The 25,797-nt window shown below is 41.4% G+C and overlaps 1 protein-coding gene across 6 annotated transcripts in view; it reads left to right on the top strand.

Annotated features, from left to right (window-relative positions):
• LOC119861405 (SLAIN motif-containing protein-like) overlaps positions 1–25,797 on the top strand; it is a 66,685-nt gene that overhangs the window by 17,461 nt on the left and 23,427 nt on the right. For 4 of the 6 annotated variants that reach the window (XM_038416501.2, XM_038416505.2, XM_038416506.2 and 1 more), the window contains exons 4-6: positions 13,333–13,469; positions 16,718–16,867; positions 24,015–24,155. In XM_038416501.2, coding sequence (XP_038272429.1) covers positions 13,333–13,469; positions 16,718–16,867; positions 24,015–24,155 — 428 coding nt within the window. The remainder of the gene's footprint in view (positions 1–13,332; positions 13,470–16,717; positions 16,868–24,014; positions 24,156–25,797) is intronic. The other 2 variants (XM_038416507.2, XM_038416508.2) reach the window with 2 other exon arrangements.

A 25,797-nucleotide genomic window follows, 5' to 3' on the forward strand; every position in this document is an offset into this window, starting at 1 on the left:
TTGGGGGGAGGGATAGCTCAGTGGTTTGAGCATTGGTCTGCTAAACCCAGGGTTGTGAGGTCAATCCTTGAGGGGGCCATTTAGGGATCTGGGGCAAAAATTGGGGATTGGTCCTGCTTTGAGCAGGGGGTTGGACTAGATGACCTCCTTAGGTCCCTTCCAACCCTGATATCCTATGATTCTATGGTAGTCGAATGTGCCTTTGGTCATTTGAAAGCTCGCTGGAGATGTCTCAGTGGCAGGCTAGACCTTACTGAGGATAATATTCCTGTGGTCATAGCCGCGTGCTGCACTTTGCATATTCTGTGTGAATCTAAGGGTGAAGTGTTTGCTCAGGTGTGGAGCACTGAGGCAGAGCGCTTGGCTGCACAGATTGAACAGCCAGATGCTAGGGATGTCAGAGGAGGCGAGAGGGCTGCTATTAACATCAGAGAGGCTTTAAGGAACCACTTTGACAATGAGGGACACTAACACATGTCTGCTTTGGAGTTGCTTCCCTGATGCATCCATGGACAACTTTGGGGCCCAAGATCCATGCAACAAAATGCTTTAGAATCCTGTTCCCGAGAGTGAATTGATTGCTACGCTTTTTTAGAACACAGAATAAAAATGCTGTACCATTAAATACCTTAGCCTTAAAAAGGATAAAACCTCACAACTGTGTGTAGCTCCAGCTATCATTGTCCAAGCTGTGAGAGTGGGGTGGACTGATGGAGAAACTCAGGAGTGCTGTGAAGTGAAAAGGAATGTCTGGGCATAGAGAGCCGTGGGGTTGGCAAAGAATTGTGCAGGTGCTGCAGTGGAGGTCAGCCACAGATATGCTCAGTCTGCAGCTGTATCAAAGACTTGAGAATCTCTGTCTGATTCCCCATAACTTCTATCATCCACTCTGTCGCTTGCTTAGCAAATGCTGCATTCTCTTTTCTGTCCTGACTTTTGGCTTCCCAGCACTCTTTGCATTCCCTGGTCTGTCTCTCGTCGCACTGCAGCACCTCTCTATATATGTCGTCTTTGCTGCGTCTCGGCTTCTTCCTTATCTGCTGAAGCTGGTCAGCAGGGCTGCGTGGCGTGTTCCTCAAGGTCTTGGCTGCTGTGGACAATGCACAGAAGAGGGATTGTTAAATTCCAGCAAACGATTGAAACATTTCAGTGACAAGGGCCTTTTGCAACTAGTAGCAATCACTGACTCTAGGCAGGCACGCAGCTCTGCGAACACCCCAATCATGGTGAGTGTTGGGAGTGGGGAGAAGGTGGTTGTGCGTATGGACAAAATGGTCATGGCTTGCAGGGCAGATTAGCAGGGAACTCATTCTAATATTATCACACACTTTTTCACAGGCGGCCAACCTGCTGGCTGACATCTCACTGCTGCGGGTAAGCAGGGAAACCAGGGCACAACTACTGCATGCTTGTGGCTTTCACCCTAGTCTATATGCGGCTCAGCTATGTGCCGCTTTGGTCCCAGCTCCAGTGATTGCTAAATGGCATGGTACAGTTTCCTAGAATGGGGGAACTAACAAGGTTGCAATCCCTTGGAATCTGTGGCAGAGGATTAACAAGTACCTGTTGGAAACTTTCCAGAGCCTCTCTCTGGAGGATTCCCTGTAGGTCTCGATGTGCATCGACACCCTGCTTGGCCATGCAGATTGGCTACAAAGGCCAATGTCCAGCTCACATAAAACACTACCTGCCTCCCGCTTTTCGATTCCCTACACAAGCCACAGCAACTTACCTGATGTCTCATCTGCTTCCTGCTCCCTGTAGAGCACTTCTGGAGTGGAGAAAAGTTCCTGGCTGCCTTCCCCACTGGGTGACCCCACTGGGAGCTTCACGTCCTCTTCTAGCTCCACTTCTTCATCCAGAATTTCAGCCTCCAGGTTACCCCCTCTTTCTGCTGCCTCCGAAGTATCCACGGGGCTATCGGTGATGGAGATGGGATCACCACCGAGGATAACATTCAGCTCCTTATAGAAGCGGCAGGTCTTAGATGCACCACTGGAGCAATGGTTTGCCTCCTGCGCCTTATGGTACACCTGCCTCATCTCCTTTATCTTCTTTCTGCACTGCTGCGTGTCCCGATCATAGCCCTTTTCACACAAGCCTCAAGAAATTTGCCCACGTGTCCTGATTCCTATGGGTCAGTTGCAGCTGCGACTGAACAGACTCCTCTCCCCATATACTGATCAGATCCAACAACTCGGCGATGGTCCAACCGGAACCCTTTTGGTGCAATAGCCCGCCATGCTAACCTGGGAAACCACCAAACAGGAAATGAGATTTAAAATTCATGGGGCTTGCAAAGGGGAAGGGTGGGTTGGCTGCAGGGCAGTGGAGTTCAAACCGCTGGCTAGAGCGGCAGCATGGGAATTGTGGGACATTTCCTGAAGGCCAATAAAATAGAGGGAAAAAAAAGGTGTGGTTTCTACATTGGCTGTTTGTCGACAATAAGGGGAGGGTGGAAGTTTTTTTCATCAAAACTGAGCGTTTTTTTTTTTTTCCAACAAAAGTCCCATTGCAGTGTGTACGCTATCCCTGTTTTGTCGCCAACAGGCGGTTTTTGGTGACAAAACTTGCCAGTGTAGACAAGCCCTAAGCGTATGTCTTGACAATTCAGGTTCGCTGCTGTTTGCAGTTTAAATTGTAGACAAATTCTGTATAATACTGCAGCTCTCAAAACAATTTTCAATCTTTATTTGAAAATCACCCCCACTTTAGTGTTAAAATGTATAGCCCTCATTGTACAAATATACTTCTTGCCTAGAGTTAGGCAATGATCTTACTATATCTTTCTGCAAAGTAATTGTTCCACTTAAACAATATGTAATGCATTTTTTTAAAATCTGTGATCTTTAAATCAAATTTTTTTGGATGATACAGAATTGTGAGTAGTCTGTCAGTGCAAATTTTAGGGGAACTTGTCATTTGAATATCTTCTAGATTCCCATTTTGCTCTTAATTTAGATGCAGTATTTAAAAAATCAGGCACTGGTGTATAATTTCATCTGTTCTCTTCTGGTGGATTACCATAAATATAAGGCTAAGTAAAATACTGTCACTAAAAGCTGAATATTCTTTATTAATGCATAGGATTGAACCACAAAGAATCCCACCAACAAATTTTTAAATAAGACAGCATGCATTTTATATTGGAAGAAAAATCTCATTTTACACTGTAGTACACAATTAAAACTGTTCTTTCCAGAGCCACATTTTACAAAATGCTATGTATGGGAAACACTAACTTAAGTTTAAACTGAAAGGGGGAACTAAATAAATATACTTTAGCTAAAGACACAGAGTTTCAGCCATGCAACTCAGCTCATATTAATGAGTTCACTCCTTTCATCAAATTAACCATATATGGCTGGATGGATAATTATTATAGATAATTATGATGGATCTTTTAATTACCAAAAAAACCCTTTAATTTGTCACTTGATATTTAATTACAGGGGAAAATTTTTATTAAACTTGATCTTTACATAAATAGTACAAGGTTCCAGAAGTTGTGTTCCATAGCAAAACTAGTTCAAGTGGGACCAGTCTTCTTAAGTAACAATGAAATGTAAACTTGGATTAGATAATTTTTGTTTGCAGCTTAATAATGCTCTGTATTTGGATACTTGTTAAACCAAAGGATATCCTGTTTCTTGTAAGTTGATTATGTCTTTTATGCATCTTTACAGTGTCTCTTAATAGTTGTAGTATAATTTTCCAAAGCTTGATTGAGCTATCCTTTAATGCCGTTTGATTTGTCAGGATAAAACTGGAAAACTGAAGCTTAATAATCCTGTAAAAATATATTTAAAAATCAACTTGTCACACAAGCCTCTTTCAAAAAAAAAAAAGTAAACTCATCACACTTGTTATATCAGTAATGTGATAGCATTTAATCCTTTTTGTTCTGACAAAACTGTTTAAATCACTATGAATGCCTTAATTGTAAAAACTATATTAAAATAACTTTTTAGTTTATTTTTACTTGTCTGAAATATTGTGGTTGGCAGAATAAGTTTTCTGGTATTCATGATGGGCTAGCATATTAGTTTGTCTTATTGCTGGATTGGAGAGACAAGATAGGTGAGATAATATCTTTTATTGGACCAATTTCTGTTGGTGAGAGAGACCAGTTCTCTAGCCACACGGAGCTCTTCTTCAGGTCTGGGAAAGGTAGAGCTCAAACACTTGTCTCTCGCCAACAAAGACCCACCTTGTCTTTCTAATATCCTGTGGCCAACACAGCTGCCTACAACTACACTGCATTATCGTTGAATTGATTGGCTTAGTTTAGGTGGTGGTCCAACTGAATAGGCAGTAATTAGTTTAGTTTATTTTGAGAAACTGTGTTGATGGCAGTGTGGAACCTTTCCCCAGTGAGAAGAAAAAGGAAAATAGCAAACACAGGTTTAATCTGATATGCAACCAGGGTTGACCAGAGTTCCTCTGTAGACATTTCTCTCAGAGAGAATACAAGTTGTTTTGTATGTTTAAAACAGTGCCAGATAATAGCTGTGCTAGAAGTTTTACTTTGAGTTCTTCGTGAACATGACTGTGTGAGAGACATTACTTTCTCAGCCTTTGTAAATGGAGTTGTTACTTGGAAAAGATGGGGAACTGTAGGGTGATCAGTCTTGCAGACTGAGAAGTGAACATAAATACCTTAAATTTCAAGGGTGAATAAAACAAGAAACTTTTGTGGAACGGGGTCTTAGTGCACTTTATATAAAAGTAAATGTCGTAGTGTTTGGTGGAGGTATTTGTTTCCAGTCTTGTTCTTATTATTCTGTTAGCCGATTAACTTATTGCGTGTGTATTTAAAAAAAAAAAAGAAAAAGCATGAATTCTGTTAACCCAGCAATGGTGCTAGCTTACAATTATTTGCTTAATGACAAGTTCAGACTCAGACACTGACTTCCTGTACTTGAAAAGCGAAATAGTTGGTAGTATAACAGAATGGATTCTGCACTCCCCTCTCACCAGTAGCAAGTAGGACACTTTCATTGGTGAGTATAAAGCACAATTTAATTCTTTAGAATTTAATTTTTTTTAATTTTTTTTTTAAATAATCTTCCACATGTGAATTGATGCAGTGCTATCTTCCTTAGCCTACAGACATGTTTCCTGTCTCTTCCCATCTCATAATTTTCACAAGCAATCCCAAGGTGAAAGTTAACAAGATGCTAATCAAATTTCAGTGCTGCCCACAGGATTCTGAAAAGAAACTGTGAAACTGACCAAAATATTGCTAATGTTATATTCTGCTGCTTGTTGAGAATGGTATAAGCAGAAGCAGACATTGGAACACTGGATGAAGACCCAAGAAAAATGTTGGTGTAGAACAGAGAAGACTTCGGCTCTTCTGCAGTAGCTGGGAAGCTAGGGGAGTGATGGAGTATTAGAATTCTCCCCTTTATCTCCTAAAACAGTCAGGATGCTCTGGAGTGAGGGAAGGAGCTTTTTCTCTCTTCTAGGAGCAAGAGTGTTAACTTTAAACTTATTGTAGCCAGATATTGATGCAAAAAGTCAATGTAGCTTGTTACTGCAGTGAGAGGCCATGACGTTCCCCTGGTGTTATCTGGATGGGTGATCTGCCAGGTCACTTCAATCCTTCACTCTGGGAGCCAGCCTTACCCTGCACTGCTGTGAGAACCCCCACTCTTGGGCTGTTCACACACAGCTTCTGGCATGTAAACTGCTTGGATTGTGTAACCGAATGACACTAGCCAATATCTCCTGTCCCAGACACAACCCTAGGAACCTGTGTCTTGCAGTGTCCAGTTATACCCGCTAGATGCTGTAAGCTTATATGAGGTCGTCAGTTTAACAAAGAAATTGATATGCACCAGGCTTGTTATTTCAAGGAGAGTCTCTCTGACGCCCTTCAAACCAAATGCACTGGTTCAGAATAAACGAATTTATGAACTACAAAAGATAAGATTTTAAGTGATTATAAGTCAAAGCACAAAAAGTCAAATGAAATAAATGCAAAACGCATTCTAAGCGATCTTGACACTTTCATTGTCCTTACAAACTTGGATGCTTTTCACCACAGGCTGGCTAGTTGTCCTTAAGCCAAGCTCTCCCCTTTGATCTATAGTTCAGTTGCTTGGTGGTGATATCTGTAGATGGAGGTGGAAGAAAGAGGAAGAGCATGGCAAACATCTTTCCCTTTTATCATGTTCTTTCTTCCCTCTTGACTTTGCTCCTCCCCCTTCAGGGTCAGGTGAGCGTTACCTCATTGTAGTCCCCAACTGACCAACGGAAGGTGGGTGACTCACTCGAGACTCCAACAGATCCTTTGTTGCTGCTTAAGCTGGTGTCCGTTGTTCCTGTGAGGCTGGGCTGGGTTTGTCCCATACATGCCCTGATGAGGTGTGAACTGCCCCTCTGTTTCTGGAGAGTTTTGCCTGGGCTTGTTTTAAGCCATGAGGGCATGTTTTTAGCCTCATAAGTATATACATGAAATTACAACCTATAACATTTACTATAACAACAATGCTCCGTGCATCATGAGCCTTCTGGAGACACCCGACATGACAAACTTTGCATTGGATACCACACAATCATATTATAAGGATGAACATAGGATGCAGGGTGTTCCCCTGAGATACAGTGTCACACCTGCTCCCTTAGTCAGTGATTAACCCTCTTGCAGTAAACTAGGCAGTTTGTGTTATAGTTCTCTTGGCATCTAGCCATTAAGGCCAAGAGGCAGCATGCCTCAGTTTCCTCCACACCCAGCAAACCAGGTTTGTTATGGTTTCTCTGCTGTGGTAAGCTTTAAGTATGTTTACAGGTATTAATTGAAAAGTAGCGTTATCATATCCATGTAAAAATTCTAATCCCCAAAACTTAACATTAATGCCAAAATTTTTATCACAGATGTGCACTTACTTGTCTGGGTGTTTTTACCTACCCAGTCCCCACCTCCAGTATAAAATGGTCAATGAAGATGGGGCCCCTGAGCTGACTTCAAGGACGCAAAACCCTGATAAGATTCTGGAATTCTTTCACCCTTTTTGGAAGGGGTTGGATAACTTGGATGTGGTCTGTTTGAGGACATGATCCTAGATTACAGACAGAACACTTTTGTTGTTGTCCTTTTTGTACTTTGTATCCACTTAGGTATCCCCTAACTTGGGCTCTGTTTCTAAAAGAGCCTTAAAAATTGCCCCCCAGTGATGGTGCATCATACTATTTATTCTGCAACCCCAAAATCTGAAGTATTAGCTGGAAGTCTAAATCAGGGGCTAGTCCATCTCAGATAGCTTTTAAGTGTTGGCATACAGTGAACATTTTAAAAGAAATATTATATAGTAAGACTAATTCTAGTAACCGGAGCAAATCACATGAATCAGAAAGTTAAGTTCTAAATTTTTCACTTTCTAGGGTGTCAACACCTGTAGTATAACTTAGATCCGGAGTAAGAATATCAGAGTGCAATGCCTATATTTTGGTATTTTACAAAGCCCTTTGGCCTGTTTCTCTGAGAAATGATAGGATCTGATTCTCATTATTCCAATTTATATCTTTGTTAACTCTGTTGATTTTAAATGAGGAGTTATGCCAGTTTTACGCTGGTGCAAGTAGGAAGAGAATAGGACCCATATAGCTGTCTCATAGAATCAGAGAATATTAGGTTTGGAAGAGACCTCAGGAGGTCATCTAGTCCAGTCTCCTGCTCAAAGCAGGACCAACACCAACTAAATCATCTCAACCAAGGCTTTGTAAAGCCGGACCTTAAAAACCTCTAAGGATGGAGATTCCTCCACCTCCCTAGGTAACCCATTCCACTGCTTCATCACTCTCCTAGTGAATAGTGTTTCCTAATATCCAACCTAGACCTCCCCCACTGCAACTTGAGACCATTGCTTCTCATTCTGTCATCTGCCACCACTGAGAACAGCCTAGCTCCATCCTCTTTGGGTAATTGAAGGCTGCTATCAAATCGCCCCTCACTCTTCTTTTCTGTAGACTAAATAACCCCAGTTCCCTCAGCCTCTCCTCGTAAGTCATGTGCCCTAGCCTCCTAATAATTTTTGTTGCCCTTCGCCGGACTCTCTCCAATTTGTCCACATCCCTTCTTTAGTGGGGGGACCAAAAATGGAAAGCAATACTCCAGGAGTGGCCTCACCAGTGCCGAAGACGGGAATAATCACTTCCCTCAATCTTCTGGCAATGCTCCTACTAATACAGCCTTCTTGACCTTCTTGTCAACAAGGGCACACTGTTGACTCATATCCACCTTCTCGTTCACTGTAATCCGCAGGTCCTTTTGTGCAGAACTGCTGCTAAGCCAGTCGGTCTCCAGCCTGTAGTGGTGCATGGGATTCTCCCTTCCTAAGTGCAGAACTCTGCACTTGTCCTTTTTGAATCTCATCAGATTCCTTTTGGCCCAGTCCTTCAATTTGTCTAGGTCACTCTGGACCCTCGCCCTACCCTCCAGCATATCTACCTCTCCCCCCAGCTTAGTGTCCTCTGAAAACTTGCTGAGGGTACAATTAATCCCATCATCCAGATCATTAATAAAGGTGTTGAACAAAACCGGCCCCAGGACTGACCCCTGGGGCACTCTGCTTGATACTGACTGCCAATTAGACATGGAGCCATTGATCACTACCCATTGAGCCCGATGATCTAGCCAGCTGTCTATCCACCTTATAGTCCATTCATCCAGCCCATACTTCTTTAAGTTGCCGGCAAAAATACTGTGGGAGACCGTATCAAAAGCTTTGTTAAAGTCAAGATATATCGCATCCACCGCTTTCTCCATATCCCCAGAGCCCGTTATCTCACCATAGAAGGCAATCAGGTTTGTCAGGTATGACTTTGCCTTGGTGAATCCATGTTGACTGTTCCTGATCATCTTCCTCTCGTCCAAAGTGCTTCAAAATGGATTCCTCAAGGACCTGCTCCATGATTTTGCCAGGGACTGAAGTGAGGCTGACCGATCTGTCGTTCCCCGGGTTCTCTTTTTTTCCCTTTTTTAAATATGGGCACTATATTTGCCTTTTCCCAATCAGCCAGGATCTCTCCCAGTTGCCACGAATATTCAAAGATAATGGTCAATGGCTCTGCAATCACATCAGCCAACTCCCTCAGTACCCTTGGATGCATTAGTTCTGGACCCATGGCCTTGTGCACATCCAGCTTTTCGAAATAGTCCTCAATCTGTTCTTTCGCCACTGAGGGCTACTCACCTACTCCCCAAGCTGTGTTGTCCAGTGCAGCAGTCTAGGACTGTCCTTGTCTGTGAAGATGGAGGCAAAAAAGCATTGAGAACTTCAGCTTTTTCCACATCATCTGTCACTATGTTGCCTCCCCCTTTCAGTAAGGGTCCCACACTTTCCCTGACTTCCTTCTTTTTGCTAACATACCTGTAGAAACCCTTCTTGTTACCCTTCACGTCCCTTGCTAGCTGCAACTCCAGTTGTGCCTTGACCTTCCTGATTACACCCCTGCATGCTCTAGCAATATTTTTATACTCCTCCCTAGTCATCTGTCCACATTTCCATGTCTTGTAAACTTCCTTTTTGAGTTAAGCTCGCCGAAGATTTCACTGTTACGGTTGCCTGCCAAATTTGCTATTCTTTCTGCACTTCGGGATGGATTGTTCCTGCGCCCTCAATAAGGCTTCTTTAAAATACTGCCAGCTCTCCTGGACTCCTTGCCCTGTTCATATTAGCCTCCCTGCCTATCAGTTCCCTAATGGAGTCTAAGTCTGCTTTTCTGAAGTCCAGGATCCTTATTTATCTACTCTTCTTTCTTTCTTTTTTCAGGATCCTGAACTCAACCATCTTGTGGTCACTGCTTCCTAGGTTGCCACCCACTTCTACTTCCCCTATCAATTCTTCCCTGTTTGTAAGCGGTAAGTCAGGAGGATCACAGCCCCTCGTCGGTTTCTCCTGCACTTGTACCAGGAAGTTGTCCCCAACATTCTCCAAAAACTTCCTGGATTGTCTGTGCACTGCTGTATTGCTCTTCCAGCAGATGTCAGGGTGATTGAAGTCCCCCATTAGAAGCAGGACCTGTGATCTGGAGACTTCAGTCTCATGAGTGCTTTCAGTTCAAACAGTGATTAGAATACGTCCTAATTCTGAAAAGATACAGACCGGGGAGCCTTTATTGTTGCTTTAAGTACTGTAACTTATGCAGTGATGTGTAATTTTGAAAGTACCTCCTTTTTTTTTTTTTTCTTTTGGACAACACAATTTTGGATTTTCTTTAATCCTCCAGTCCTTCCTTGCAGTTACAAATGTCCTAAATATTCTTGTTCTGATCTGCCTGCTTCTTTTCTGTTCTGATTTGCTGGTAGCTGCTACAATCAATTTGCATATAAAGACTGCAGCACTCTAAGAACTCTTGGAAATACTGCTCTTGTGCTGATTATGACTGATTAGGAGGTGGCTGGTGCATTATGGATTTATGCAAATCTATTAATCTTATCTGTGTCTTTTCACTGTGCCCTCATACACCAGCATGTGAATTGTAATAAACAGTTACTCTGTTGTAAAATAATTAATGCCACACCAAAGGGTGTCACACTTGAAATATAGTCAATTTAAAAAAAAAAAAAGTTTTGGTATTACACCTGCTACTCAGGCGCCTTGCCATATTTTGTAATTTTTAAATATTTTTTCCCCTATTTTTAAAACTTTGTATTCTAAGGTGCAGAAAAAGAGAAAATGATGAAACTAGCTTTATACAAGTCTCCTTAAATGTACAAACTGTGGCAAAATTGATTTTTTTCCTCTAAACTTTTACAGGATTTGTCTACACTAGAAACGTAAGTCAACCTATATTAGCCACCATAATAACCGTGGTGGTGCATGTCCACACTATCCTCCTTGGATTGGTGGTGTGTGTCCTCAGCAGGAGTGCACCTAAGAGGGATAGTGTCGGAAGCTGAGAGCCTGGTCTCTCAGCTCTGCTGGCAGCTCCCTGCCAGGAGCCCAGCTGCCTCACAGGCTCCCGGAAGGCTCCCCATTCACCGCTGGAAGTGGGGTCCAGCCGCCCAGCTCTCCAGGGGTGTGAAATTGAAAAGATAGTCAACAGCCGATGTAAGTAACACAGTGTCTACACAGGCACTTTGTCTCCCTAGCTACACTGACCATAAGCCCTCTGCCTTTCATGGAGATGGAATTATTATGTTGGTGTAGTAGGGCACTTACATCGCCGGGCACTGACATAATTAGGTCAACATAAGCTGTCTTACATCAACCTAACTGTGTGGTGTAGACGAGGCCACAGTAAACATGGGTGCTGCAGCAGAAGTTAAATCTTGTCTTGTTAAATCAAACTGCAAGTTTAAAAAAAAAAAAAAAAAAAAATCAGTCAACTGTTTATTTTCTAAAAAGGCGTGTGTGGGGGTGGAGAATGGGGGGAAAAGAACTCTAAAATAATTTTGGGTTATTATAAAAATCCTTGCTTCCTGACTGTAGCTCTTCTGTGTAAAGACTACATAGTGCTGTGTGTTTCTGAATCCCTTTGTTCTTTGCCTTCATACAACTCCCATTTAGGAGACTGGAACAACGCTTCTATCTGTTAAACAAAATCTCTCATTTTAAAACTCATAGCCAAACTTTCAGAAGTGTTACTGATTTAACAAATTGTGCTGACTTTACAGAGGGACTGAAGACTCTCGGCTCCCATTGAAATAAAGTGCCTGAAAAAACTGAGAAACACACCAGTGAAGACTTCTGAAAACTTTCTTTAAATTTTAGTTTTAGAGATCAAAGATGTAATTGCCAAATTACCTTAATGAATAAATGCCATTGGAGGATTTTCAGGGAAAGGATTCAGAATACTTTAGGGGAGTAGTGTGGTGTGAAATTTGTATCAGAATGAGCAACTAGAGGTGAAAGTATTCTCCTGTGGTTTAGGCCTATTTTATAGTGCCAGTTCCTTATTGTATTCGTCAGAGATGTGCTTTCACTATTGGCAACTGGGGTATTGCTGTAGGCAGGGGCGCTAGAACCAGAGAGGGCAGGAGGGCTAGCACCCCTGCAATGGAAATAGTGTGGGGGTTCCACCACCACATAAACTTGTGCACATCCAGGAGGAGGGGGGCACTGAGGCAAGAGTGGGACCCAGCGGGGCTGGAGTGGCCACCATGGGGCCAAGGGAATGGGACCTGGAGGGAGCAGATTGGGATTCCCAGGATCCTCCTTCCCAGCCTGGAACCAGTTGAGCCCCACACCCCACCTCTTTGCGTGTTCTGTTATTTTCCTTGTTTGGCCTGTCCTGTAGTAGATCACTTCTGGTACCCGTCTCACTCTGTCAATCTGTTTCCTTACTTCCCTAGGTGGGTATTGTAGTTTTAAGAATGTTTGATAAAGACCTTGTAGGTGTTTGTCTCTGTCTGAGGGATTGGAGCAAATGCGGTTGTATTTTAGGGCTTGGCTGTAGACAATGGATCGTGTGTTGTGTCCTGGATGGAAGCTGGAGGCATGTAAGTAAGTATAGCGGTCAGTAGGTTTCCAGTATAGGGTGGCTTTTTGCGACCATCACTTATTTGCAGGAAGTAGAACCAGGAAGTGGATCTCTTGTGTGGACTGGTCCAGACTGAGGTTGATGATGGGGTAGAAATTGTTGAAATCCAGGTGGAATTCTTCAAGGGCGTCCTTCCCATGGCTCCATACAATGAGGATGTCATCAGTGTAGCGCAAGTAGGGGAGGGGTCCTAGGGGACGAGAGCTGAGGAAGCGTTGTTCTGAGTCAGCCATAAAAATGCTGGCATACTGCAGGTACTCATAGAAGTGCCACTGCGTTGAAGGTATAAGTTGTCCCCAAATCTGAAATGGTGGTGGGTGAGGACAGTCACAAACCTCAGCCATCAGGTGTACTGTGGCCTCATCAGGGATGCTGTTGCTGACAGCTTGTAGTCAATCCTCTTGTGGAATATTGGTGTAAAGAGCTTCTGCATCCCTGGTGTTTTCAGGAAGATCACCAATGCATTGTAGTTTCCTCAGGAAGTTGGTGGTATCTCAAAGATAGCTAGGAGTGCTGGTAATGTAGAGTCTGAGGAGAGAGTCCAAATAGCCAGATAATTCTGCTGTAAGAGTGCCAATGCCTGAGATAATGAGGGGTCTAGGATTTCCATGTTTATGGGTCTTGGGTAGCAGATAGATAGAATACCCTGGTCAGGGCTCTAGGAGTGTGTCTGTGATTTCTTCCTGTGCTATAGCGGGGAGTTTCTTGAGCACGTCTTAAAAAAAACAAAGTACTTACAACAACATATTTAAGAAAACACATTCTACTACAAAAGTATAAAAGGAGGGTTTGAATTAATAAACATTTACCCAATATACCTTTTCAATTCCTTTATTTAAGGCTGTATGTCTCTCCAAGAAAATCCACTGCAGATCAGAAAACAGAGCCTCCTTTGAAATGGTGTCGACAGGTGTTGGATAACCCAAGTCCTGAGACTGAAGTAGCCTGCCGAGCCCTTATAAATAGACTTGACCAAGGTATGTACACTAAATATATCTTGAATATTTAGATATATATTCATTATTACTGATGTAATAGTTGAACTAGAAATAAAATATAGTGTATTACAGTCTTAAAGTAAATATAGAGCACATCCATATATATAGAATTAGAAGTTTCTGCATTAATTTTGTGAAGCTAAAATGGGTTAACACTGATACAGGCACTTCTGACCTAGTGCAGAGGAGATAATCTTGCTGATTTCTTTCTATACCTGACTTTTTACATAAATTTCACATTCAATGTATAAATCTGAGAATGACTTATTGTTTTCAGACTATTGTATTTACAAAAGATTTAATTTGATCCTTTTTTTATTCAAGACAAAACTTTAAAAATTGGTATTAAAAATATGTAATCAGAGTAAAGCATATGTGGAAAACAAAACTCTTCTGTAGTTTCTCTCCCTGCAAAAAAATGTTTAGTAATTTTGTTAATCTTCCTCTTCCTGTAGTGATTCTCCCATGCATTATTTCTAGTCATGGTTAAACATGGTCTGTGCTAAAAACTTAGTCATGCTACATGAAAACTTCTGATCTTCTATCTTTGGTGTGCCTGGCTTCTAGGAAAATTTTAAATTTTTAATATTAACCTAATATATTCCATGGTGACGATTTCACCTTCAGTATTACAGCGAAGGTTTTCACTTCCCTGCTTTAACTGGCAGTTTATAGTTAATTGGCTCAGGAAGGAACTGAAGCACAAAATGTTATGGAACATTCTCTTTCAGTGGTCACATACTGGCTCAGAAGGCAGCATCTCAGAATTTTTTTTTTTAATGCAGTTTGGGAAGGAACTAAGCATTCAGTGTTGTGAACATCCTTTTTTAAAGAGTTTTGAAAGAATAGATGTACAGTTGACTTCACTGTAATATTGATAACTTTGTACTTGAGTATTTCCTAGGGATGTACAATATTAAACGGTTAACCAGTTAGTATTGGTCTTATCGTTAACCCACCCTAACGGTTAACCTCCTACATGTGGGTCTCTAACCGGTTCTCTGGCCCTGGGCCTGCTGGCCAGCTGGCCTCAGCAGCCCCAGGCCACGCTGTGGGCTTTGCCAGGGGCAGCCAAGTGGGTAGGGGGAGTGTGTTTAGGTGGGGGGGAGGGGCAGGGGCTGCAGGTCCTGTCGGGGTAAATTATTCCCTGGCCTCCCCTTGTGCCACTGGAAGGAGTTTGGCTGCGGAGGCGGATGGCATGCTGGTCAGGGAAGGGAAGCTGCTGCTGCTGTGATGGCATGGAGTGTCTGCGGAGGCTGCATCAGGACAAACTAGGTACCTGGGGCCCCTCTCCTTTTAATTGGTTAACTGGTTAAACTATATAATTTTAATAGTTTAAACGGTTATCTTTTTAAACGATATTTACATCCCTAGTATTTCCCCATTATGCCAGTTAATATTGACGTTTCGGGTACAAGGTGAATATGCTGGTAGAGTCCTCATCCATCGTTCCCCTGACCTCTTTTCTCCACAATCCTGGAACCACAAAGTAATGTTGATAATCTTGAGTTAACTGAGTCACTTTTATATTCATTCTAATCCTCACTGTCGTGTGTGTGATCTGTTTTTCCACTCTTCTCCCATAGTAGCTGCTATGATTGCTGCAGTCAAAAAGATTGCGAGCTCCTGCTGCAGCATCTTTCAGTGATCAGTTGTTAGGGGACAGGAAAGTGTGATTCATGTTGCATCATTTCTGATGTGTGGCCTGACTCATGATTAAGGCTACAATTTCGTCACGGAGATCGCGGAAGTCACGGAATCCCTGACTTCCAGCAACCTCCGTGACTTCAGCAGTGATGAGCTGCAGGGCCCCTGCCGCCCACGGTGGGGCCGTGAGCTGCGGGGTACCCCCACAGCCTCTGGAGGCCCCTGCAGCTCCAAGTCACCATAGGTGGCAGGGGGACCCCCGAGCTACTCCCTTTCAGGCGGTATGGGGATTCGCAGATCCCCATTTTGTCCTGGACGTTTTCAGTAAAAGTCATGGACAGGTCACAGCTTCTGTGAATTTTTCTTTTTTGCCTGTGATCTGTCCGTGACTTCTTCTAAAATTTCCAGGACAAAATCTTAGCCTTACTCAAGATACATCCCTCCTAAACCCAAGTCCTGTGCTTGGCAGAGCATGGTACTGGGAAAGAAGGTCTGGGAGAACTGACATATGAAAGTCAGTTGACAGTCCTAGCAACTAGAAAAATAATTTTCATATACATCTGGCATTACTGTTTGCTTATCTTTGAAATGGACAGCATTTTCTTCTGTGTGAAAATTTTAACATTTGCCTTGATTCAGCCAAGCAATCCTACTTCAGCCATGTGGGCCTAGGCCCTTGATAGGAACGTGTATTTTTATTTTATTTATATGCTGACAGTATGTTCAGCAAGGTCCATTATCAGATTTATTTTGAGTCAGGCCTTAGGATAGGATGGTATATGATAGCTGAATGTAGGTTGTAAAGCTGGGTTTGTTTAAAAACTCAATCTGTTTTGGTGAACTTTCTGTAACCCAGAAGATGGATGAAGGTGTCTTTATTCTATTAACCGTTCACTTTCTCTTTCAAATTTTTCCATTAAAGTGCTCTCTTGTGTTGAGCTCTTCTCTGATCAGGCTTTATACCTCCCCCATTTCATTTAAACTAGAGCACCAGTTCAAACATCTTTAATGTTCAGTATTTTGTTCACTGTTTCTGGGGTGTGGGTTTTGCACATTAAATATTTTAAACATCTTTGTTTGAAGTTTTGAACCAAAGCTGTATCAAAGTAGCTTAATACTTTGATATTAACATTAAGAGTAAAAATCCAAGGAATATGTATATCTGAATGTAAAGACCAATGAAGTTATTTTCAATATCAGTTAAATTCTGCATCACATTTTCATTGTTCTCCTTCAAAATTTTAAAGTCCTTTTTGAAGACCAAGGCTGAGATTCCCCCCCTGCTCCAAGCCATTCATCTTTGAAAAATCTCAGCCTTGGTGAAGAAGCTGCTCTTGGGATACTAAATAGTGATTATACAAGGTAAGGGGTTGAGGGATGGGGGGGGCGTGGCAGCGTAGAGGAAGAAATATTGTGTGGCTTTTCACTTATTGTGATGAGTAGTTCATTCATGATAGATGATTCTAAATGCTGATGATAATGCTTGGTCCTGTTCGATTTACTGCCTTTTTCTCCCCAACCTCATTCATTTTCAAAGCTAATTTGGTAATATATATGGCTTTCTTGTATTTTCCTTCTAGTCGGTAGGTGGAAAAACCTGTATTGCAGTCCATTGGCATCACAAAGTTCACATAACTTGAATACAGAGACAAGCTTCTGTAGCAATGCACTAAACTCTCCTGGGCACCTCAAATCAACTAACAAACCACTACTAACATGTGGCAGCTCAGGTATGGCATGTCAATAATGCAGAGTGAAACTTTTAAAACTATGCAAGAAGAATTGTTGTGGGCTTTTTTGGGGGGTGGGGGATCTTGGGATGTGAGGAAAAGGAGAATCCAATGGATATAACTTAATTTGGTTTATATTGCTAGCCTCAGCTATGCATGAAGCCATTGGGAATCTTTTGAAGTGGTAACTTCACCATGGAAGGAGCCTCCTTGTATCCTGAATGTCTTGTGATAATTGAATATATTTGTTTTTATTTATATTATATATTTAAATATATAAAATATTTAAAACTCATTCATTTGTACTAACTTTAGGCATTAAAAAAATATGAAACAGCTGTTTAGGTTCAAACAAAACAAAGAAGCATTGCTTCTTAAATAGCCCAGTATAAAACAATAAATAGTTAACCATACAAAAAACCAACAACTTGAATTCAGCTGGTTACTTGGTGATATTAGGTAAAAATTTCAAAAGCACCTAAGGGACTTAGGACCTGAAGTCTTACTGAAAGTTAATGGGACATAAGCTCATAAGTGACTTAGGTGCTTTTGAAAATTATTCTAATTGTCTCTAAACACCAAACTCTTTGCAGTTCCCCCTTTTAGAGAGATGGTGAAATAATTGAGTAGCTAAATAAAGATGGAATAGTAAAATCTGATGGAAAGCTTTTGCTTGACTTGTTGGAATAAGATTTGTATTACTTTTAAATTAGGTGATGACCAAGACCTCCAACAGGAATAATTTATATATATAATAATATTTTCATCAGAATATCTGTCCTCATTGGAATGTGGGACTGAAACTTCTAATTTGTGTCAAATGATTAAACTGCTAGTGTTTCTCCTGAACACTTCAGATCAGAGTCTGCCCTTTGGATGCACATGGTCTGCTCTCAATGAAATTTATACATGGACTCTTTCAGGAATACCATTTAGCCCTCTAGATGCAGCCCATGGTTAGTTTGCTGTTGGAGCAATGCTCTGCCTTTGGTTTCCTATCAAAAGAATGTATCTTGTTTTATTTTTGTGTAGACCTGATTTGCATGTTCAAAAAAATTGCATGTTTAACACAGTCTGTCTTGAAACTTGAAGTCACATGAATATTTTAAAAACTGTCTTGCATGCAAATATTTTGACAGATGCAGGTATGCTTTTGAAATTTTACTTTTTTTTTCTTTGATTTTTTAGATTTAATAGAACACAGTTTCTGGAAGGATTGAATTATTTGGACACTCTTCTTTCTTTTGACTGTTTAAGTTCTGTAGGTTGATTTTTATAGGAAAGGATTTCCATTATAGTTGCAGTGTATTTTGAGGAACTGAATTAGTTATTAATTTGTTTAATATAGAGTTTGTTTAAAAGGACTGTTCAAATCAGGAACCCAGATCTATTAGCGAGTGTGGGCAAGTCTACGCTTAAAACGCTGCATCAGTGCAGCTGCACCACTGTAGCGCTTTAATGAAGATGCTCTAAGCTGATAGGGGAGAGCTCTCTTGTTAGTGTAGTTAATCCACCTCCTTGAGAGGTGTTAGCCATGTCAGCAGGAAAAGCTCTCCAGCTGTGGTTAGGGGGTTAGGTCAGTATAACTACGTCGCTCGGGGGTGTGGATCTGCAATGGGTTTGACTTTGAGAATCCAAAACTTTTTCCTGGTCCAGTGGAAAGTTCCTTGAATACACAGATCTTGAATTACCAAGCAAATTTCTTAAACATCAGAACAATGTGAGATCTGTGTTTGCCTTTTGGTGAGGGGTGGGGATTGGAAACATCTATGAAATAGTATTTTGGAACAACTCCCATTGGCTGACAGATGACAGAAGAGCTTCACCAGATGTCCAGAATGGTCAGCGGGACTTAAGGCAATTGCCAAGTGAGTGAACAAGGTTGTCATGTAGTGGCAACTTTGAGTGAGTGAGTGCTTTTTTATTGTTGCACAGTGCTGCCATCTCTTGCCAGATGGTTGAAGGAAGGATGTTTGTGAGGACTAGAAGACAAGGCAGCAGAGTGTACTTCAGGGTGCCAGTTATAAGTCTTAGAGCTGCATTTAGCTGGGTGTTGACAAGGTCTGTGTGGGAGTGTCTTTCCCAAACAGGTGTGTAGTACTTAACCATGGGGTTAAACGTAAGTCAGTGTTGCTGTTTGTAGTATTCGAGAGTCACAACCCCAACTAGAACCTGCTAGTTTTGTATATTAATGTGACTCTTCATTTTATGGCTTCCCTGCTTCAGATATTGTTGATAGGTAAGGTAAGGCTGCGATTGAGGGTGACTCCTAGATAGCGGGGATTAAGTTTGTGAGCAATTACATTTAGCATCCTCTTAGCTTCAGAATTGTTGAGATGAAAAGCTGAAACACCATATTTGATGGATTGAGTATGAGCTGCCAGTACCAAAAATAGTTTTCCATTCTCTTCAGATCATTAAGGGTGTCTTCCACTTCCTTGAGTGTTTTGGCCTTTGTTTTTAGTGCCAAGCATCAGCAGCGTAAATGATGCGGCATGTCATTTTGGACACATCACTTAAAATACAAGTGAAAAAGAAGTGGTGCTAGTACTGATCCCTGTGGGAAGCCATTGTGCAAACTCCACTTTTGGCTACCCTGCCTTCTCAGATGGATACAGAATGTTCTGTCTGAGGACATTGACTTAATGAGTCAGAATGTCTGGTCCCGTTGAAGCATGTTGGAAAGCTTCAGCAGTAAATCCTTATGCCAAGATGGTATCAAAGGCCAATGAGAAGTCGATAAAAGCCGAAGCCGTTTTAAGCTTCTGCTGGCAGCTGGCCTCCGTGTGAGCAGTTAGGGCAAAAGCTTGGTCAAAGCAGCTTCGTCCTATTCGTTGTGGTCTCCAGGGTTGGTCAGCCTTGCTAAAGGAGAGTGATAGGGAGATTGCTTTCCAGGTATTAAAATAGTGATGGCCATGGATTGTCTCCAAGCTGTTGGAATTTTGCTGGTCGTGATGTGACTTTTGTGAATACTGTAGCCATCCAGTTGTGCCCTCTTGGCCTAAGGTATTTAAGAAAGTCTGGAAGGATGCCATCAACGTCAGCTGCTTTTCCTGTTTTAGTAGCAGAGAGGGCAGTGTCAATCTCAGCTTTTGTGGAAGGAGGTTTGACAGAAACTTGACAAAGGTGCACTTCATGCACAAGATTCCTTGAGCTGTTTTTCATCTTTTTGTTCATTGTCTTACAATTGTCTGAGTTTTTTAGTAGAAGATTGGCAATGATGTTAGCAGTAACTTGCATTGCGTGTGTGTGGGATGGCGCCATTCCAGCTAGGTACCACAGAAGGGCCCATGCTTTACAACTTGATTACGTTAAGTCTATGGCCTCCCCCTCTCTGCCCATTATCGTAGTCTTGTAGATGCCAGTGATTCCAGGAGAGCAGTGGCTGAGTCTGTCAGGATGAATTCCTGATATACTGCATAGTGAAGTATTTTGTTGCCATTCTGGAGAAAGTTCATTTGTATTTCTTCACCTTCACCACCACCACCTTCTTTATTATTTGTATTATCCTAGCACCTATGAGTCTCTTCATCCCCTATTCCTTTTATCAGGACACTTTCAGAGGAAAGAATTCAAGAATGGGATGGAAACAAACATTTAAAAAGGCTTGTAGTAAACGAAAATCTTTCTACAGTGGTTCATCACTTCACTCCATATGAAAATTATTTGCTATCTCAGGCCTGGTCTACACTACAGAGTTAGGTCAATGTAAGGCAGCTTAAGTTGATCTAACTCTGTAAATGTCTATGCTAAAATGTAGCTTTCACCGATGTAACTCGCCCACTACATCAACTTTAATAACTCCACCTCAGCAAGGGGCATAGTGCTTAAGTTGACGCAGAGTCAGTGTGGGCACTGCATTGCTTATATCGACTGTTGCTGCCATTCAGAAGCCATCCTACAATGCCCAACGCTGACAGTTAAATTGGTGCAAGTGCTCCTGGTGAGGACACGCACCGTCGACACAAGGAGTGTAGTGTGGACTGCAAAAGCGATTTAATTACTGCAGTGGCTGTATGTAACTTAGATCGACTTAATTTTTTAGTGTAGACTTGCCCTCAGTTAACGAAGTGTAAAATCTGTTGTGGAATACCAGAACAGAAACAGAAGTATTGTAATGCTTTTATTTTAGTAAGTCACTGGTCAGCAGGATTGTCAAAGATTAGTGCACCATGAATAACTAATGCAAAGTTAAATCCCTGCAGTCCTTTTTCAGAACAGACTGTGCATATAGAACATCCAGAGTTTGTTGCTGGCTTCTGGCCAGTCCAGAGTAGTTCAGTTTTGCCCTCTTAGGGTAGAAGGTAATATCTTTGGAAGAACATTCAGCGTACCACATCCTGCCAACTTGCTACTTTTGCTTAGCTGCTGGAAATATCTTTGATATCTCTGAAAAGATGAGGACAAGAAGGAGAAGGTCATTGTACTGAAAGTGTCTGTTTTAAAGATACAGAACTTCTTTGTATATTAGTACTTGTATGGCTCCTTCTACCATAGGAGTGCCTCACAGTCTTTAATGCAGTTTTCCTCCCTGTGATGGGTTTCCCCTGGGGTGCCACTGAACTGGAGCCTTGGGGGAAGTGGTGGAGTGGGGGTGGGGCCTGGGGCTGAGTGGGGGAATTGTGGGGTCTGAAAATTTTAAAATCAAAATGGGGGTCCTCAGGTTGCTAAAGTTTGAGAACCCGTTGTTATAGATGGAAAAACTGAGGCACAGAGTGACTTATCCAAGGTCATACAGGAAGTGTGTGGTGGAGCAGGAAATTGAACCCAGGTCTCCCAAGTTCCAGACTAATGTCCTAGCCCCTGGAACATCCTTCTTCTTTCAAAATGTTGCTCAACCCAAATGGAACATCTTGATGGGAATGACATGGAGAGTCTGCCACTATTACCTTAAGTTCTGTCTAAATTAGGAAATTAATCGTTGCTTAAAATGGTTATTCAGTGATGTTTCCTACTGAACTGGCTTTGAAAACTGTTTTTTCCTGCTCTAGATTAGCACTTAAACAGTTTTCAGTACCAGTTGGGAGAAACCATTGCTGAAAATTACTTTTAGCCACAGTTCAGTTTTCTAGTGTAGAAAAAGCTTTCAAAAAATTTTGATAATTTCTACTGAAATTACATGATCTGAGGTAAACAAGGCAGTCAGCAAATGGCGGCCTATATACAATAAGTGCATCAGAAGGCTAATGATAGACTTTTAATTGGCTCTTCACTTGTCTGGCAACAGTTATGAAATTTTGGACCCTGTGGTTTTGTTTCCCCTTTATATCTGATGACGTCTAATCCCTGACTCTGAGCAGGAAGCTGCACTCTTCACCTTATTTTAGATGTTAGTTATATCAACTCCTATAAGATGGGCATAGAATCTTGTGAGCTTGTATTTGCACATTCTTAAGGTTCTTCTCTTTTGCTGGTTTGCTTCCTCAGTCCAAACCATTATATAGAGGCAGTTGTTATTAGTTTGGGATTCATTTCTCTCTCTCTCTTCAGCCCTAAAATAACTGTACAAGTAATAAGAAAAGGAGTACTTGTGGCACCTTAGAGACTAACAAAGGTGCCACAAGTACTCCTTTTCTTTTTGCGAATACAGACTAACACGGCTGCTACTCTGAAACCTGTACAAGTAATGGGATCTATATCTCTGTATTGTGGCATTTGGTTGCTTCTAGTGCACGCTATGGTAATTTGTCATGTGAATCAGTGAGGAAGCAGGCAATTGCCATGTAGAGATCTTCACACCCTTGGATTCCTTCTCCCCTTTTCAATTGTGTTCCTCCCCCTCCCCCCGGTGACATTGCTTTTCATGTGAACTGAAAAGTATTTAATGTTTTTATCCAGTATTTATGAAATGGAAAAAGAGGATGGAGATATGCGAACTAAGCTGCTAGGTTAATAAAGTGGGATAAGAGGCTACCCTTTAGCAGTCATAACTCTGCTGCCAAGCAGGAGGAGAAAATACAAGGGAAGAAGGGCCAGAGTACAAACAGTTCTATGTTGGATTGACTGCCATTTGCCTGAGACCAGAGGATGAATACTGGTGTAACCAGTTCACCAAGAACAACTGGTAGATAAGGAAAATATCTTTTACCAACAAATGTATGCCAGTAAACTGCTCTGTATTCATATAACATATCTCGCTGTAAACTATTGGAATATCTCATAAATGTACTGTAGAAAAATACTGACTTTCCAAACTTACATCATTAAACAAATGTTATTAGGTAAACTTTCACATTACAAATTGTGAATGCCTTCATTTGAAATGAAATTTTTTTTTCATTCATGTATGTGCCTGTAGTAGAAATTTCTCTTCTTAATCAGAGAGAGATCCTGCTAATTTGGATTTTATTATTTATATTACAGCAACGTAAAGGCCCCAATCAGGGTTTTGTTGTACTAGGTGTTGTACAAATAGATAATGGGGCAGTCTCTTCCCTAAAGAGTTTCACAGTCTTGGTTTATGACAAGATGCAAAAAGTGGCAGAAACAAACAGGTAGGAGTGAGGAAAACAGAGGATGAAATAGCAAGTACCTAGTATAAAACCTACCATTGCATAGAACAAACTCACTGTTGTAATTCTTAATTTGAATAATACAGGACGGCTTTTTGCCTTCCATTGAGTCACTGAGATTAAACTGAATGACTTTTCACTCAATCAGTGAATCTGTGAGAGAGATTCAGATCTTAGCACTCTTATGGCCAGATGTAAATACCATAGCAAGTTCTTCTGAGATTTCACATTGAGCCATAGGCGCTACAGCATTACCTTTCTCAATAACATGCAAAAACAGTAAATACTGAGAGAAATGTTCTGGCAGGTATTTCTGGGTTCAAGTCCATATTAAAGAATGAACATTTCTCTTCCTCTCTATGAGAAGGCCACGAAGCACCATGCCAGTCTCTACCTCATAAAATTTACAGATAGATGTGGAGCACACTCTCTTCTGCAGCTATGCACATTACTGATTTGTGTAAATTATTCCTAGCAAATAAGCTGGGCCACTTCAGCACTTTATCTTTTTGCGTCATGACTGGAACTGGCATTGGAATAAAATTATGCAGTTTATCATTGGTTCTGTGTGGGTGTCTAAAGCACTTTCTGCTCCTCATTGTTCTGTTTGTGTTTCCTTTTCTTTTTTCCTGAAGGCTACTTGAGCATGCATTCTGCACTGAGCTCTCAATCCTCTGTAGACAGTGAGCTGAGTACATCTGATGACTCCATCTCTATGGGATACAAGTTGCAGGACTTAACTGATGTCCAGGTTATGGCACGCCTACAGGAAGAAAGTATGTGACAGCAATATCCTTTCTATGTTAGTTTTGTAATTGGAATTGTAGGGAAATGCAGATAGATTTCAACTGTCCAAACATACAAGAGTTTAATAGCCCACTTTCAGTTTACTACATTTTCTTTTATATGTTAATTCTACAGCTCTTAAGATGTCCACCTAAACCTGGTCAGTAAGGTAACATTTTCAATTTACGACACTTAAGTATAAAAATGATTGTGGAGGAGATTTTGCAAAGGTCCAAACTGGAGTTAGGTGTCTAACTACTATTTGTACTTTTGAAAAATCTTACTATGTGCCTAAATGAAGTTCTCTTGGCATTGAGACTAAAAACCATGTTAGCATTTTTCTAGAGAACCATGTTTTAAAATCTGTTTGCACCTTCCATGCAACAACATTTCATGTGTAGACCAGAGCCTGAGTCAAAAACAGAGAGCCAGAATTGAGAGGGCTGCAATTAGAACTTGGATTTCTAGCTCTGGTCCTGTACTCAATCCACTAGACATGCTGCAGAGGGACAAATGTATCCATTGCCTTTTGTTTGGATATTAGGGGCCTGATCCAATTCCCATTGAAGTCAATGGAAAGACTCCCTTTGGAGTCAATAGCACTCTTTCCATTGACTTCATTGGGAGTTGGATTAGGTCGCTGAGAATTCCAGTCACTCTCTTGCATAGAGTTGCAGAGGAGGAACAAAGAAACGTGGAGCAGTTGGGCTACATAATAATTCCTTTCTCCACTTTCTGTAAATCAGATTACTACAAGGTGATGTTTAGGTTCTTATGTAAACCTTCTGGAAATATTTACTTCCTTTGTACTGAGGTTTTACAAAGTTAAAACCACTAATAACAAATAGTAATTAGAACAGGAGACCAAAAAGCACAAATCAAAGGATCCCTTTGCATTGATTAGCCCTTTATTCCATCAATGCTTGTGAGGGAAGGTACTCTACAGTGAGAATAAAGGCAAAATCTGTGCCGTCCCTCCACCTCCCAGTACATTGTTCTTTATGGTCACTCCAAAAAAAATTCCTTTTCACAAATCTAATGTCTAATGCATGGTATTTCCAGTAGAGATAGGAAATTATTATTACCATTATAAAGGCACTGGTGAGACCTCATCTGGAATGATGTATGCAATTGTGGTCTCTCATGTTTAAGAAAGAGGAATTCAAACTGAAACAGGTGCAGAGAAAGGGGCTACAGGATGATCAGATGAATAGAGAACCTACCTTAAGAGAAAAGAAAAGGAGTACTTGTGGCACCTTAGAGACTAACAAATTTATTAGAGCATAAGCTTTCGTGAGCTACAGATGCATCCGATGAAGTTAGCTGTAGCTCACGAAAGCTTATGCTCTAATAAAATTGTTAGTCTCTAAGGTGCCACAAGTACTCCTTTTCTTTTTGCGAATACAGACTAACACAGCTGCTACTATGAAACCTACCTTAAGAGAGAAGACTTAAGGAACTTGGCTTGTTTAGCCTAACCAAACGAAGGCTGAGGGGAGAGAGGATTGCTCTCTCTAAATACATCAGAGGGATAAACACCAGGGAGGGAGAGGAGTTCTTTAAGTTAAGGGTCAGTGTTGGCACTTGAACAAATGGACATAAACTTAATAAGCTTGAATAAGATGAAGGTTT

This window comes from Dermochelys coriacea, chromosome 9, assembly GCF_009764565.3.
Source record: "Dermochelys coriacea isolate rDerCor1 chromosome 9, rDerCor1.pri.v4, whole genome shotgun sequence".
NCBI lineage: Eukaryota > Metazoa > Chordata > Testudines > Dermochelyidae > Dermochelys > Dermochelys coriacea.